Genomic DNA, 15,846 nt, shown 5'->3' on the forward strand with positions numbered 1-15,846 from the left:
CTGCCAGTCTTTTCAGCAGAGCTTTCTACATCTCTTACTGTTACCTGAGTGCTAGTAAGACCTGGTAGGTCACTAACTTTGATGCTGTAATAGCATCTAAACCTGGCTTCTGAACAGTGTTGGACATCATGGCCATGAAAGCAGTAGTCTTATCACGGTGCCAGTAAATTCCTCGTGACAGGGAAGATAAAGAAGAGGGGTTTTGTTTGAGGGAAATGGAGCCAGTTTCATGTGTAGGTTCTGGCAATTTCTTGTCTCAAGTAGAACAAGAAAAAAATAATTTTATGCTTGTTTTTATTAAAAACCAAACAAACAAAATAAACAATACTATACACTTCCAAGTGCATGTATTGTTCTAGTATGTCTCATTTATAAACATCTTTGGGTAACACAGAATGATTACCAAGAAGGACAGGTGGGCCAGCATGACCCTGCCAGATAGCAGCTTAGGAGGACTGGGTGACACTGTCCCAATTTGTGCTACGAAACTTGAGCTATGTTTTTCAGCTCTCTTATTTCTACCATATGCTGCAGATTGTGTATGAATTGAAATAAAAATACATGAAGTTAACATGGTGAACTTCTATTAATTTCTTGTATTTATATGTGAGATAGAATTGAGCATTATCCCCATTGAGACGCTTCAAATATATTTGCTGCTTTTTTCTCTTCTAATACCTATGAGACAAAGATAACTAAATAATCCCTTTTATGTATATGTAGCATATAAAAAGTACTTTAAATGAAAGCATCACAATATTTGAGAGTATTTTTTTCTCATAGTTGGTGTTGGGGTATCAGAAGAGACTTCTCGTGGTTTCTTTTAGTTTCATGAGAAAAACACATGAGATTTCTATGTGGTTGTTCATGTAATTTTTCTATAAATATAGAAATAAAAACCTTGGGCTCTTTCTTTTTTAAACAAAAAATTGATTTGCTCTTCTAAAATATTGCAGGAGGCTTTCCCTGCACCCTTCGTTTTCGTGTAAGGTTTTTTATACCTGATCCTAACACACTTCAGCAAGAACAAACCAGGTAACTTCTGTTTGATGTTTGCTTCCATGAACTAAGAATGTGTAAAGCCCTCCTTTCCCATCTCCACAGCTTGGCAAACCATGCTTTATTAGGTAGAGTTATACTTCATATAACTCTTCGTATTAAGTGTGTTTGGAATTGACAGCTTGATGTGATGCTCATAATGAATGGTTTCTGCTATACACAGCCTACAACTCCAAAATACAGCCAGAGTATAAGCTCGTACAAAGATGGCAGTTGGTTTATTTGCACCCTGGATTCCTTTTTTTTTTTTTGAGCCCTTCATTGCTTGAAGTACTTGCCTATTGCATTTTTTCTTCTTTTCTTTTCTGATCCCTTAATTAATCAGATGCAGTGATTAAAAAATAGGGAAGTTCAGTGATTAAGCTGTCTGCATGCCCTAAGTCTATGTTAGAAGTTTTGTATCAACACTGAGTCAGTTTTGAACATGTGTAGTAGATTTAATGCTGAGGGCGTGGGAGGGTGGGATTTATTTTGCTTCAGGAAGAACAAATAGCAGTTCTTGTTTTCTAGTTTGCCCATTACTTGTAACATGCAAGGATCTATAACACGTCAGTTTATAGTAGACCTTTAAAATTTTCTTTTTTAAACCTACCTCTGAGCTTTTGGGGTGGTGGGGTACATGAATTATGAGAAATTTTCAGTTCACTTGTCACAAGGCTTTAATTAAATACTTGTTTTGTTCCATGCGCATGGTTTGGAATTTAGAATTCACAGGCACCCATTAATCTGGCATTTTTCTAGCATTTTTGTAACACTTTCATTGTTTGTTAATTTCAGTGACTTGAGAATATAAATAGTACCGCGTGTTAAATGATATTTCTTGTAGAAAACTTAGCTATTGACCTGTTTGGTATTTGCTAATCATGCAGTTGTAAGCTGTTCTGCAGTTTTAAACTGAAATTATTCAAAGACCTGCTCTTTATGATTCTTCACATCCCAACTCTCCAGTATCACTGTAAAGTAACATTGTCAAACACACTAATAAGAGCAAGAGTGAACTGCTCTTGGAGAATTGTTTAAGAGCTTTTTGTCAGCACATGCTACTTGAGAAGTGTCTTATCCTCCATTGAGTTAGTTCCAAGATAGACTATTACAGTTTGGGGTTGGTTTTTTTTGGTGTGTGTGTGTGTGTTTGTTTTTTAAAGTTACATCCAAAGTGAATATTCCTGGGAGAAAGAGAGACCAGTTCCGTAGTGGTTTGGTTTTTGTAATGTTCGTTGTGACATTAATACTGTGGTCTTGGAGTTGTGGTACAGACTGCCAAAGATCTTTAAAACTCTTGTGAGAGTGAGTGGGTGTATGATTGCAGATTTGTAAATGCCACTAAGCTTTATTCATCTGTTTGTATAGTTTGCCAGGAAATCTAATAAAATAAAACTAATACATGTAACCATTTAAACTATACCTTTTAAATGTGAAAATGAATGTATTGATTGTTTGTTTTCCAAAAAATCTTTTCTAGGCACTTATTCTTCCTGCAGTTGAAGACTGATATTGTGGAAGGAAGGTAATAAGAAGAATCTTCAATTTCTTTATAATTCTTTTAAAAATAAAATTTAAAAAAAAAAAAAAAAGCCTTTTTCTGAGGGTATCGTTGCTATAAAAATGTACTTGTGAAATATTGCTATTAAAAAAAAATCAACTTGCTAGGAAACGTCACAAATTTTCACATAGCTCACTTATTAAGAACAGTTTAGAATTCTGTTGTGAATGAGCTGTAGGAGATGCTGTGTGTCTGCAAGTACAATGTCAACCTGAGAGATCTTTATGCAAAGCATGGTGTGCCAGGCATGGTATTCCAAATGTGGAGACCCGCTGTCTAGTGCCATAATCAGGAGGGAGTAGCAAAAGGGCAGTTCATGCTATTGTTTCTCATGATTTCAGGGTTATATTCCCTATATCGTGGGCATATACCCAGTGGTTCCTTTGCCTGTGATTCCTCCGTGTTTGTACATTTTAGAAAAAGAGGAAAAAGGTGGTCTGAGTATTTGTTGCCAAATGTAAATTGCCTTTAAGTGTTGGCTTTTTTCTTCCATGGAGTCAGTTTTGGTCATGAGATCAAAGCTGTCTTCGTGCTTGGCATTTGGCTAATTTTAGTGTTTGTGTCTAGTTTTTAAATACACCAGACTGCAGCTATTAAAATAATGTCCAGAGCCCCATAAAAATCCCTTCTCCTTTTGCTTTCCCGAATAAGCATCCAGCAAGAATACGAGCATGTCCTCTTAGGACTAGTTACTTCCATTCACTTAAGCAGCTGTTGCACAGCAGCTAGCTTTTAATGTCCAGTCCTACTGTGCTTTAACAATCAAACTTTGTAAGAAAAAATCAGATATTCCTTGAAGATAAATGAGTCTTCATGTACTGAACTAATTGCAGAGACATTGTTAATAATACATTTATACAGTCTATATCTAAATAAAAATATTTTCTCCTCTTTGCAGGTTGTCATGCCCTATTAATTCTGCTGTTGTTCTGGCATCGTATGCAGTACAATGTAAGTAATAACCAATCATTATTTTGTTAATAAATGTATTTGACTGACTACCTTCTCTGCTGTTCAGCACTGAAGAATAAGGAAGGATTTCTTTCCTTATCTATTGTGCAGAATATTCAAAATGCTACAGGTGATGCTGTGTAAAGAAGGTGCAGGTTATTAAAGCAGCCTTCAGACAGTCTAAATAGAAAAAGTGTACTTGTTAGGTCTGTCAAAAAAAAAAAGTTGGTACAAGAATAACATTGTTCTTATTTATGTGTGCTTGTACTGCTGACAAAAAAGGCAGGTTTTGATTGTCATTGGAAACAAAATAATGAAATTTACTGTGTGTTACAATAGCTACGGAAAAGCATTCCAGCGAGATAAGAGATCATGTAAAGTACAGTTAACGGGAAGGTAAGCTCATGATTAAGACACTCCAATGTTCTTATGTAATGTTTTTTCAGGGAATTTTAGATATGTAAAACTGTCTGGCATTTTGCAATACATTTAAGGTGACTCTATGTACAAGAACTTATATCCTTCTTATCTGCTTGCAACTGGCAAAAAGAAATTCTAAGGGTGATATTAGAAAAATACCTTCTGTAGGAAAACCAAAATGGAGCCTGATCCTATGCCTTACAGGCATCCTAAACAGATAGTGAAAAACAGCTGGAGGAAGACCTTTCTCATTAAACAAACAAACAAAAAGGTTGAGGGTTTAGCGGAGTTTGTATACTTGTAGAAATGATTGTCAGGGGAAAGCATATTAGAATAGTTGTGTAATTATTTGGCTGATGTATATTTATCCCATTTCTTTATGGAAAGGCTAGCAAGGTCCGCAGAAATGATTGAGGTAATTTTTGGTTGAAATAAGGACCAAGCTAAATAATTAAAATATGGTTTTCAAAGGAGAAAGTGATAAACTGTGTTGGTATCTGTGAAAATCCCAAGTGGCTATGAAACATTCACTTTTATATTTAAGTATATCATATGGTGTGCCCTTTTATTAAATGGAACTTTAACCACATTCAAGCTTAGTAAGAACGTTTGAAACCAGAACAAGTTTTCCGTAGTAGGTGGGAGTCCCAGTTCTGTTGCCAAAGGAAATGCGTCCCTGCTTCTGGATCCCTGGGGCACAGCAGGGCACTTGAAAGCGGAAGCACTCTGAATCTTTAGGATTGCTAAATGCAGTGTTGCTGACCCGATTGTGCTAAAGCACAAAAATGTAAAGGTACACTGAAGAATGCAAATATTTTATCACGAAGTCAGGCTTAACATGATTTTAAAAATTAATTATGCCACAGCTAGTGTAACCAAATCCCAAAGTAATTCCTGTTTCCCCTTCACTTTTATGACTGTTCCCTTTTTAGTGCTTTGGATACCTACTGATGTAGTTATTTGTACTAAAGGAGAACGATAGAAGGTCAGTGAAGTTTGTGGAAGGGTGCTAGTGTGTTTTTAATCCTTCTCTTTCCTGGTGGATTCTGGAATTTCCCATGCAGCTATTTGCCTGGTTTTCCTAACTCATGATAGTGCTATTATTATCAGGTTTTTTGGGGTTTTTTATAAAAAAAAACCAAACACTTTCTTTTTTGCTAGCTGATGCCCTTTCTGTTGCTGTTTGTATGATACCTATATTTATCCTCTGCATTGGCAAAGAATGGAATATTTAATAGAAAGACATATTCCCTTAAAGAAAAAAAAAGGGTTTTGTTTTGCTACCAGGTTGTTGCCATTTACCTGAAGATGATGGCATAGGAAAGACCTTCTGAAATCTGAGTGTGTAGGCCTCCTTATCTAGTCATGTTTCCTAGGATTCTTGTCAACTTGAATTGGTTTAAAGAGTTTTCTTTTGGTGTTTTAGTTTTTAATCATACTTACTAAAGAGCGTTTAAGTTCTTCGATATGAGATATCTGCTTATTAAAAAGCCATTGTCTGAAGTTGCCATGGATCAGTTCTACCTGAGCCGTTTTTTACTACTGCCACTTCCTGGTGGTTTTCAGGCTGCTCTCTCCTTCTGTAACTTCCCTTGTATGCAGAACGGGAAATCGTCTGACAACCTTATGGTTATTTATTTAAAAGACAGAGCAGTTGTCACTGTCGGGAGAGCTGAGGCAGATGTCTTTCATTGTGCATGAAGTCTGATGTTTGATATTTCTGCTCCTGCTTTTAAACTCTAGTTTTCACACGTGGCAGTTGCATGGTTGACCTTCACAGGCTTTGTCTGATTTTTGCAGAGGAACAGTTGGTGGTGATGTCTGTTGTGCTGCTGGAGCGCTGCTTCTCCAGATTGCCCTTTGCACAGGTGTTTGGGTTCAGCACTGCGGTTCTGAAATAAAGCTCTGACATGTTACTCTGCACCCTTGTGGCACACCCTGTGTTGTCTGGTGGTGCTAAGTTACGGAGGAATACAAGTGGGTGTGAATACTGTGTCTAAATAGCATGTGACTAAACTTGATTATGAATACAGTTCAGACACTTGAAGCATAAGTTGTTAGTTTATTATCAGTAAATGTGCTTTATGACAGAAATGATCAGTGGATTTTGAAATCCTTTTTTAAGGAGAACTTATTAAGGTGCATTTCAAATAATTTCAGAATCGTTAAGTCTGAGGGATACTCTCATACTGAAAAAACAATCTAATGATAAATTGTACATCTTATTTTTTACTAGTGTAAAATCGGAATGTTGTACAGTCTATAAAATTAAATATGCAGTGTGTGTATCGCTTTTTTATTTAAAATGTCACAAAGCTGATTTAGCACCACTTGTTTTCTATCACTTCATGTAGTAAGTTCCCATTTCCAGAACAGTATTTAAATGACTAACTATTGGTATGTGAGAAATCCCATGGGTTTGGTGGGAATGTGCTCTTATGTGCGTAAATCATTTGCTGGGCTGGGACTTGAATCTAAAGCACAGCAACAAAGCCAACAAAAGATGTTATGAATACTTCTAAGCTTTCTTTTTCCTGAGCATCAGTTGCTCAGTGATTCATTATGACTGGGGTCTTTCTCTTATCTCCTGTGATATTGTTCCCCTCTCAGCTCTGCTTTAAGAACAAGGAGGTTTCTCTATCACGCTGCTATCTGTCTTTGTTCAGGAAGGGGTTGACTGGTTGCTTGGGATTCAAATGGGCTTTAACCTCTTCTAAGAAAAAAAAGGAAGGCTGGTGAGGGTGAGGATTCGAGGAAAGCTGAGCTTAGTGTGCAGGTCCCTCAGGAACTAGGCAGAAGAGTTTGTTAGAATTTCAGGAACGCCAGAAGGTTGAGGTCCCAGAGAAGGAGGTGGGCTGTAAGATTTAGAGGAGCATCAACAGCAGCTCCACAGTGAGAGTTGCACTGCATAATTCCCCCATCAACTTTCTTCTGGCCTGACTCGTCTAACTTGCCTTCATTTTGCCCCTCTCTCTTTTTAGAGAGATTACACTAAAACCTCAGACTTCCTAGTTTATGGAGACCTGCCTCTTTTCATAGCTAGCATTTCGGGATTTTTCTCTGTGTGTGCTCCCCGCCTACACTTTTTTGAAGTGAAATAGTGCTCAGAAGGACATCATGTAAGCTGAGAGATTTGCTCGGAGGTCAGTCAGTTCCTGCTACGCTCCAAGGCACCTGTAGCCCTTATGTCTCAGAATAAAAATCAGGCTGGATGAACAAAGAACTTTGACCTGAATTTCCAGTGTTTGAAGTTATTTACTAGATGTGTTGAGTAGTCTGAGGATTGTGTGAAGTCCCATCTGTTCTTCTGAAGCCTGTAACAATGCTGTTCAGTCACAGGTACCTTTTACCATGTCTTACAGTACCTGCCATCAGCAGTACCAGAGCGTTATCTGTGTGGTGGTGATGAAACTCCCAATACAATAATCTGCTTGGAGAGATTAATTGAAATACACGCCCATTTTCTTCCACATGGTTCACTGTAGTCTAGATTGCTGCTCTTGAGCTTGCTAGCATCTCTTTGTGCTACAGCTCTTCCAAGACTGTCCTGGTAGTTTTTATACAGCAGCTCTCCAGATGTTTTGGAATACTTTTCTTTGATTATATTTTACAGTTGTGCTAGGCAATACAGAGGCCACTTCAGGAGATCATCACTTCAAGTATGGTTTATCTGGTGTTCTTCCACTATGCCACAAACAATTTTTTGAATCCGTAACACTTGAAAACAACGTAAATGCTGTAATCTCTGGAATAGAGAACCCCAGACTGGGATATTGGCCAGTGCTGTAGTTGAAGGAGCTGACTTCCTACAGTGCCTCGTAGACTTGGTACTATTCTTCTGTATTTTTACGGTTGAACCTATTAAATATTTTTGTGTAACATAACTAAAAAGGGGGAAAGAACAATTACCCAAGGTCAAGGTCCATGTAGTACATTATCATGTACTACTCATGATATTGATTACTCATGATAATGAGTAGTGGTGAATGCTGAGAGGCAAGATACATGACATAAGATCAGAGTAATTTTAAGATGCATTAGTTCTGCAAAACCTCTTAATGTTTTGGGAGTACTGACAACTATTCTTTTAATTCTTTTATCGCCATACTTTTTCAGGTACTTTTGTACTTTGGATTATGCTTTGATTTTCTCAATACTTTTTCTTATTGTGACTGTATGGTTTCTGAGGTACATGTTGTATTTGGGATGCAGAAATAGCAACTCAGTATAACTTCATTTTCTAATTTGTTTCTTCCTTTTCCTTGTGATTTATTTTTTGTTTGTTTAAATGTGGCTGGGTTTTGAGCTGCTGATTTTTTTTTTTAATAAAAGGTATTGCAATGACTGACTCATTTTTCATTCTGGAGTGGTAATAGATAACTTGGAGACTGCCATTGTGTATGTATAGTTGGCATTTTTTCCTACAAATGTTCCTTTGTTTTTATTAATGCCTAATTTCTCATTCTGTCTTACCACAAAGTGACCAGCTGTCATAAGTGGACATAAGCAGCTATTTACAGTCATTTCTAGATTGAACCTTTTTTTTAAGGATTTTTAAGTGTGAAGCATTATTTCCTTTTACAAAGCAGGTTAGTTTTATCCACATGATAGCTAGTTCTACTTGTCCAGTGGGACATCATGCTTGCTTACTCAGTGGTTGAGAGGGTTAGAGTTCATGCTCTGGTCCTTATTTGGGTACAGGTTCCACTTGTTGAAACACCTTTCCTTCTCTTAACATCCACTTATGAGGGTTTTGGTCCTTTTTGGAGTCTCTCTCTGATAACTCTTTTCAACATGGTGTCTTTAATCGCTACATCTACATGGATTTTGCTCATTTCAGTGCTCCTTTTTAGTCTCTCTTTAAGTGTCTACATTTTTATGTTGGTTCTTTGAAACTGAATTCTGCTGTAGTGGATTATTTTCTGATTCCAGAAGCATTTTCATACCTGAATACTTTGTAGTTACTGTTGAGAAACAGTAACTGCTTTAGTTTATGCTATGCGATGCATCATCTTTCTTTTCTCTGTTTGTGCCAAGAAGCGATTACTTAAAATGTCTAAACTGATTGAACTGTGCAGGTTAGAAAGTATCTTTTCTTTTTGTACCTCAGTGTTCATATGAAGATAATTTTATTGTTAGCCTTTAAGATTATATATCACTCTCATCTCACCACGTCAGTCATTATTGCTGTCCTGATTTGGAGGCCAGTCATGTGACCTTAACTGTATTTTAATCCTGGGTTGCAATTTTATGCCTGAGGATTTTTACTCCTTGATAAAAGTTAAATTAGTTATATCACTTGTATGCTCGACTTGTCCCATTGTTTGGTTATTTTCTGTTCCACTGGGAACTCATCTGCTTATGTAATTATCCTCTTTTAAAACCAGGCAACTCAGTTCACTTTTGTGCTTTATTTGTGTCACCTAAAATATTCAACCCTGCAAAAAGTTATGAATTCAATGTGAAACTGCTTGATTTTTTTCTGATACACTTCTCAGGTCTTTAGAAAGTCAATATTAAACCTGTTTTCAAGGGCTAGCTTTTGTAGGCATTCCTTTGGACCAAATTTTCCATATTATCTATAACTGATTTTCCATCATGCTTAGCCAACGAGCCATTCATACATTTGCCTTCTGACATCTGTAGTTACTTGGAATGCCCGTATGTAGAAATAGGTTCTGGTGCTATTATTTTGTATGCGATTTTTTTTATTCTTGTTTACAAGCAAACTCTGTAGAATTGGAAACCAACTTGTCTTCTGTACCTTGAAGGATATCACATAGATGGGAAGTAGAAATCGGTCACCCTTTAAGTTATACAAAGCTAAAGGCTTATCTTTTCTACTATTATGTTTTCTGGGGCTGCCTGTAGAAATTGGGCCAGATTGAAATGGTGGTATTTCAGTACTGTTAGCATTCAAAAACAACAACAAAATTAATTTCTGAAACTGGAACCAAACAAATAATTATCTTTGTTGTGTAGCAGAAAGTTTGGATGTCAAAAATAACTTCATGTAAGTAAGAACCACAGGCAAATTTACCTTGGAGGGGGCTTCTTCAAAGTCAGATCAGATTGCTCAGGGCCTTTCCAGTTCAGTTTTGCATTTCCAATGCTGAAATTTCTGTTGTCTGTCACTCTTTTGGTTTGCAACTCAAACTCTGTCTTTCTTGCACCCTCCCTTTGGGGTAGTAGAAGACAGAAATGAGATCAGTGCTCCTTACTCTAATATATAATCTGGCTGACCAATGGTTTCTTGGAAGAAACCACTGAATAAATGAAGCATCAGTAATTACTGTAAGAGTTGTTGGCATCAATGGCTTTTTTTGCTTCCATATGTGTCACATCTTCCCTCTATAAAGTTCTCTTTTTCTTCTTTTTTTCTTTTTTTTTTTCCCCCCTCCCCTCAATGCAGCAATATATCTGGTACTCGAGCTTCTCTTTCTAGGGAAGATGCATGTGTACACATAGAATTCCTATTGAAATCTATCAGCGCTACTTAAATACACTTGTTCCTGGTATTCCCTTCCGCTGTATCTGAATCTTATAAAAACGTGTAAATTTTTTTCATTTTAATTAGTCCTTTTCTTTGATGCCTTCCTGCACAAGAGTCTTTCTGCTGCCAGGAGAAAGAGACAAAAATATATACCCACCACATTGTTCTAACTGAAAAATTCTTTTTACAAAGTCTGAAGAAAAGATGGCTTGTTTAGGCTTCAATAAGGCATAGGCAGTTCATATCCTGTGTAAACATGTATGATCTCCAGATTTTTGTTTTTCAAGCATTTGTAAATTCTTACTGTATTGAGAGCTTGTACGACTACTGTTTTCGTAGGGCAACATGGTACTTCATCCACGGAAAATTATTCTGTGGCTACTTGGCTATTGCACTATTCTTTTACTAAGAGTTACAAAAAAAAGTCCTCTTTTTATTGAATATGGCCTTGTAAATGAATGGTCCATCACATTCCCTTCTTTAAAGCCTTTCATATTAGATATAGAACTCTAAAATACAAGAATCTTATATTCAAATAACTGATTTTTTTTTTTCTCCCAACTCTTCCTTGGTTCCATTTTCTTTCATTTTACTATATATTCTTTCCCAGTTATAACAAATTAAAGAGGAACAGTTGGCTAGAATGGAGAAAGGTAAAAATATGCTTTTTTCTTACTGTAACTTTATCCTCATTGAGTCACTATCTGCTGGCTCATGTGATTAGAGCAGAAGCTATGTTAGGAGAAACTCAGATTAGAAATAGGTCTTTAATCTTTCTTGCCTCTCTGCTCTCTTCTGGAGAAATCCAGTAAAAAGGTAGAAACCTCATGGTTTTTTTTCTTACTGAGGTCTTGAGGTGCCCTAACTTTTTTTTTCCTACTTGGATAATTAAATTCTGCACAAGATCATTAGTCTTCCAAGTTGTCTACTAATCAGCATTTATAGTTTCTCTTCAACTGTGACAGTTGGCTGGGGAGTTGGAGAAGCAAGTAGTACTCTAAACTGCTTCCCTTGTTGACATGATCTCCGGTAGCTAGGAGGAAGAGGAAAAAAGACCAGAGCAACCTGCATATTTGGAAGACAAGCAAGAAGATTCTACCTCATAATACATGAAGGAACAGCAGTTGCCCTCTTTAGAGAAGGTAAAACTACAGTAAAAAGTATTTTTATCTAATGCAAATAAAATTGAAGTGGACAATTACGTTGTCTTATTCCTGGCAATCTGGTCCCTTCCCATTGACATGAATGTAATTCAAGCTAGCTGCAACAAACCTTAAAAATGTAGCCTGTGTTGCATAGAAAAGATGGGTTGTGTTAATGGCAAATAAAGGATAAAGTCTTCAATCAACTACTGTCATCTGTGAAATCGTGTGTTTTATTTTCACACTGTTATTAACATACCTACTTTGTTCCAAAAGTTTTTGGTTTTGTTTTTATTGTTATTGCCTTAGCCTTCGTCTTGGCAGAGACTTGGACTTTTGTTAATATATAGATATCCCTAAAAATTACTTCAGTTTCTTGTTATACTTCTGGATCTTCTGTCTTGGTGTTTTTTTGTTTTCTTTTCTTTTTCAGAGATATATTATTTGACAGAAGTGTTCAAATATGTGTTTTGGTTGGTAAATATTTAGTCTTTTGCCAGCCATTTTGCTAACTAATTTAAAATTCAGGCTACCTTTAAAAGAAGCATTGCGGGGACATCTGCATTCAAAATAAATTACTTCCTGTTTATCATTCCACTTTCTTTTTTATTCAAATATTTCCCTTAATGCTGACAATTAGGTGTGCAACTATATTAGCTTCTGACCACATTTGCCAGGGAATTGTTTTGTATCAACTTGGTTCTGTTTTCTAGGCCATAGAAATCATGCTTTTTGAATATGTAAGTGGCAAGTATTCGTTATCCCCTGCATTACAGATGCTCCATAGCTCTGTCATAGTTGTCATAGCTCTAAGTTATTTCTGAAGTCCACAACTTCCCCCCCATCAACCTGAATCATTTTAATCACTCTTTTATACTTCGCGTTTTCTGGAAAATAATGGTAATAGTATTGTTCCTAAAAGTATGTTTTTTAACTTTGATTTAGTTGAGGGGCTTTCTATGCTGAATTATTTGCAGTCTATACAAGTACTTTCTTTTGTGTTAATTTACAAGTCATACAAATAACTTCTGGGAAGCCCTAATGCTTTATAATAACTATTTTCATGCTCCTTAGGGAAAAAGCAGATTAGTACAGGTTCTAGTGATTTGCTTAAACATACCATCATTTTGGGGGTTTAATCTCTTCAACTATTTCATGAAATACAGAGTTTGAATTACTTGCTTAATTGAAACTAGGTAAATTTGTGGCAAATAGGCAAGTACTTTATTTGAAGCAACCTCCCTGCTGCCCCAAACCTTGCATCTTTATAACAAGTAAAAGTTGTTTACATCTTCCAGGATATAAACTTACGCTGACCTAGCTTTTAAATAAAACTTGCATAGACTGAGGTTATAAACTTATGGTCATTTATACTTTCATTTCTTTTCAGATATACCACCAACTGTGGATAAGAATTAGCTTTTATCTAGTAACTATTTAAAAATATCTACTAATTAGTATCATTTTTGAAAAGATAAAGTTTTAGGGAACTTTTTTCTTTTTAGTTTATTTGGCTGTAAACATATATTTACTTTTGGTAGCGGCTTGGTTATGTTACGTGTAAGTCAGCAGTTATTTCTTGTGCTTTGTTAAGTAACTCATGTTCACCTGAGGCAAGGTTAACAATTGAATTGTTAGGACAGATCCCCATTTGGTAGTTTGAACAATTTTTACCTGCCAGTGTGAAGAATAGATGCTTTCTAAGTGACAGATCTTGTTGAAGACCTGTAATATGTTACAGTCAAGTAAATGTATATCAAATTGACTTCATTTGCTGTCTCTTACTGAAGCATTTTCGTTTCCTCTAACGTTACAGTACTGCACATCTGTGCCGAAGTGGCATGTAATGCCTGTCTGGTGGTGTTACAGTGTGTGATGCAAAAGTGGGGCTATATAAGTAACTAAATAAAGTACTGAGTCATTCAATGCCTGAAATTATAGTTATGGTAAGCGTATTTTGAAAAAACTTTCTTCACTGATGTCATACAATTCCCTATGTTCAGCACTGATTGTCTGTTGGGAAATAATTCGTAATTCCTGCATTTTCCCATATGTGTACATGTTTTAATGAGGAGAAGGAATTCCATCTAAACAATAATCAATTAACTATGAAAACTTTGTCTATGTGTTTCTTGTTTCCTAACAGCACAACTTGGAGACTATAAGGCTTCAGTACATCATTCAGGGTATCTGTCAAATTACAACTTTATACCAGAGCAGAACAAAGATTTTCTTACCAAAGTAGAATCGCTACACGAGCAACACAGGTAACATTAACGTTTAGTTCTCTCTCACCTCCTGAGTTTTTAAAGAAAAAAAAGATGCCAAAAGGAAGACTCAATTTCTTAGTAGTTTCAGTACGACGGATGATTTTATTTCATATAGCTTCTGTTAAATGATATATTTGGTTTTATCATGTAGATGCTAGACTAGTCATATTCAGAGTATGATGCCAATGTGTTAAAACGTTTAAATAAATTTCTAGCTGTAACAACAGTAGATCAGTTAGCGTTATACGTTATTAATGGCAACTATCTAGAATGCTGTACTAGATGTCTGAGGGGTTTTTTGGATCAAGGACATTTCACCATTTTTCAAATCCTATAGATTTTTTTGTCTATCTACGGGGAAAAAAACTCCCATGAAACACTTCAATTAACATTGTACTTTCTCTCCACTCGCCTGAGTGTAATATAAAGGTTACAACAGATTATTCCAGTCAGTCCGCTGCTAATTACTCTTTCTGACCCTGCTGATTTGTCCCTTGTAAGACCGCAGCTTTAGAATTAGTAGTGATCAGATACTTGTAAGCTGAATGCAAATATGCCAACCTACGAAACTGTCTGTGAGCATTTGAGCAAATGAAATCCAAATCTCTATGGACTTGTTCTCTCTGTCTGTATCTCTACTGCAGCAGAGCTAGTTCCCCACTCTCCTAGTTTCTTTGATTTATACCCTGAAATATCTCCATTTTCATCTCCCCCTGATATTCATCGACCTTTTTTGTCATCTTTCAGTACTCTCGCCTCTCCATCTTGTTTCGTTACTGCTAGTGGGTATAGTGAGTAGTTCTGAACTTCATGTGTGCTGCCTAGCATTCCAGAACATGCATGTTGCTTTGTCATTTGTGCGGCTAAAGAGAGAAAACCACTGAACTCTAACTGCAACCATTCCCACTGTGTAGGTGCTAATCTGGACTGCTTTCCTAGCAGTTCACGTTCAGGAACACAACAGCTGAGGCCTCTACTCCTTCCAAATTAATTTGCAGTTTCCAGTAGGCTCAGAAGTTTTTAGAGGGGGACTTGTAGACAGACATGAATAAATCTGCTTGTCTTTAGGAAGCAATTGTCTTGGAGACCACTGAGGGAAGATTCTGAAGAGTCTTGAAGTGGTTGGGCTGAACTCATGTATTTAGTGCTATAATAGCCAGAGATCTAAAACAGGTTATGTCCTGCAGAGGAAAGATTAGAAGTTACCATTGATCCAGACAAAGGTGTGGTGGGGTCTGTTGGAAAGACTCCTGTCTTTTCTGGGTCCTTTCAGTGAAATTGATGCTTTCATTGAGTGTTTTTGGTAGAGTGAAGCCTTGATGACTAAGTAGTTTAACTGCTGTATTTGAATTCACATAGCTGGTGGTAATTGAAGTTCTGAATAAAAATAGTTGAGTAGACTGGACTGGGAAAAATGTTTTGTTATTGTTTTAACACCTTTTTTGAAACTTGCTCTTCAGGCCTATTTATTTTGGAGTGCAGGGAGCGGCAGACAAGTTATTGTATATCCTGGCAGTATTTCTTGCATCCTCCTTTGGCATTCATAGTGAATACTTACGTCTGAGACATGGTTTTGACTAGATCAGTGCCAGTAGCATACTTGGCAAGAATGGTTCTGGTGTTCACCAGGCCTTCTGAGAAGGAAAGACAGAAAGGGAGAATTTATCTTCTGACACTTTGAGGAGAACAGTGTTGTTTTGGAATGAGATTTCCGCTGATCTGGAATAAGTAATGTTTGCTGTAGACCATATGAGATATCTGTAAATTATTATCTCTTTTAAATTGGTATTCTTAGATTACAGGATTGCAAAGCCAGCCCTATAAACATCTGTCCTTTTTCACAGTGTCTATCCTTTGGGAAACTTTCACAAAGAAAAATTAAAAGGCTGAAATTCCTGTAACACGATATAGACTTGAGAAGCCATGCTATGTCTTGTATGTTGTAGCTCAATGCTAGGTTTTTTTAGC

At 36.5% G+C, this 15,846-nt stretch overlaps 1 protein-coding gene across 2 annotated transcripts in view; it reads left to right on the forward strand.

Annotated features, from left to right (window-relative positions):
• Positions 1–15,846, forward strand: part of PTPN3 (protein tyrosine phosphatase non-receptor type 3) — a 101,756-nt gene that overhangs the window by 14,134 nt on the left and 71,776 nt on the right. For both annotated transcript variants that reach the window (XM_075142347.1, XM_075142348.1), the window contains exons 4-7: positions 957–1,035; positions 2,522–2,566; positions 3,501–3,553; positions 13,755–13,875. In XM_075142347.1, the coding sequence (XP_074998448.1) occupies positions 957–1,035; positions 2,522–2,566; positions 3,501–3,553; positions 13,755–13,875 (298 nt within the window). The remainder of the gene's footprint in view (positions 1–956; positions 1,036–2,521; positions 2,567–3,500; positions 3,554–13,754; positions 13,876–15,846) is intronic.

This window comes from Calonectris borealis, chromosome 2, assembly GCF_964195595.1.
Source record: "Calonectris borealis chromosome 2, bCalBor7.hap1.2, whole genome shotgun sequence".
Taxonomy (NCBI): Eukaryota; Metazoa; Chordata; class Aves; order Procellariiformes; family Procellariidae; genus Calonectris; species Calonectris borealis.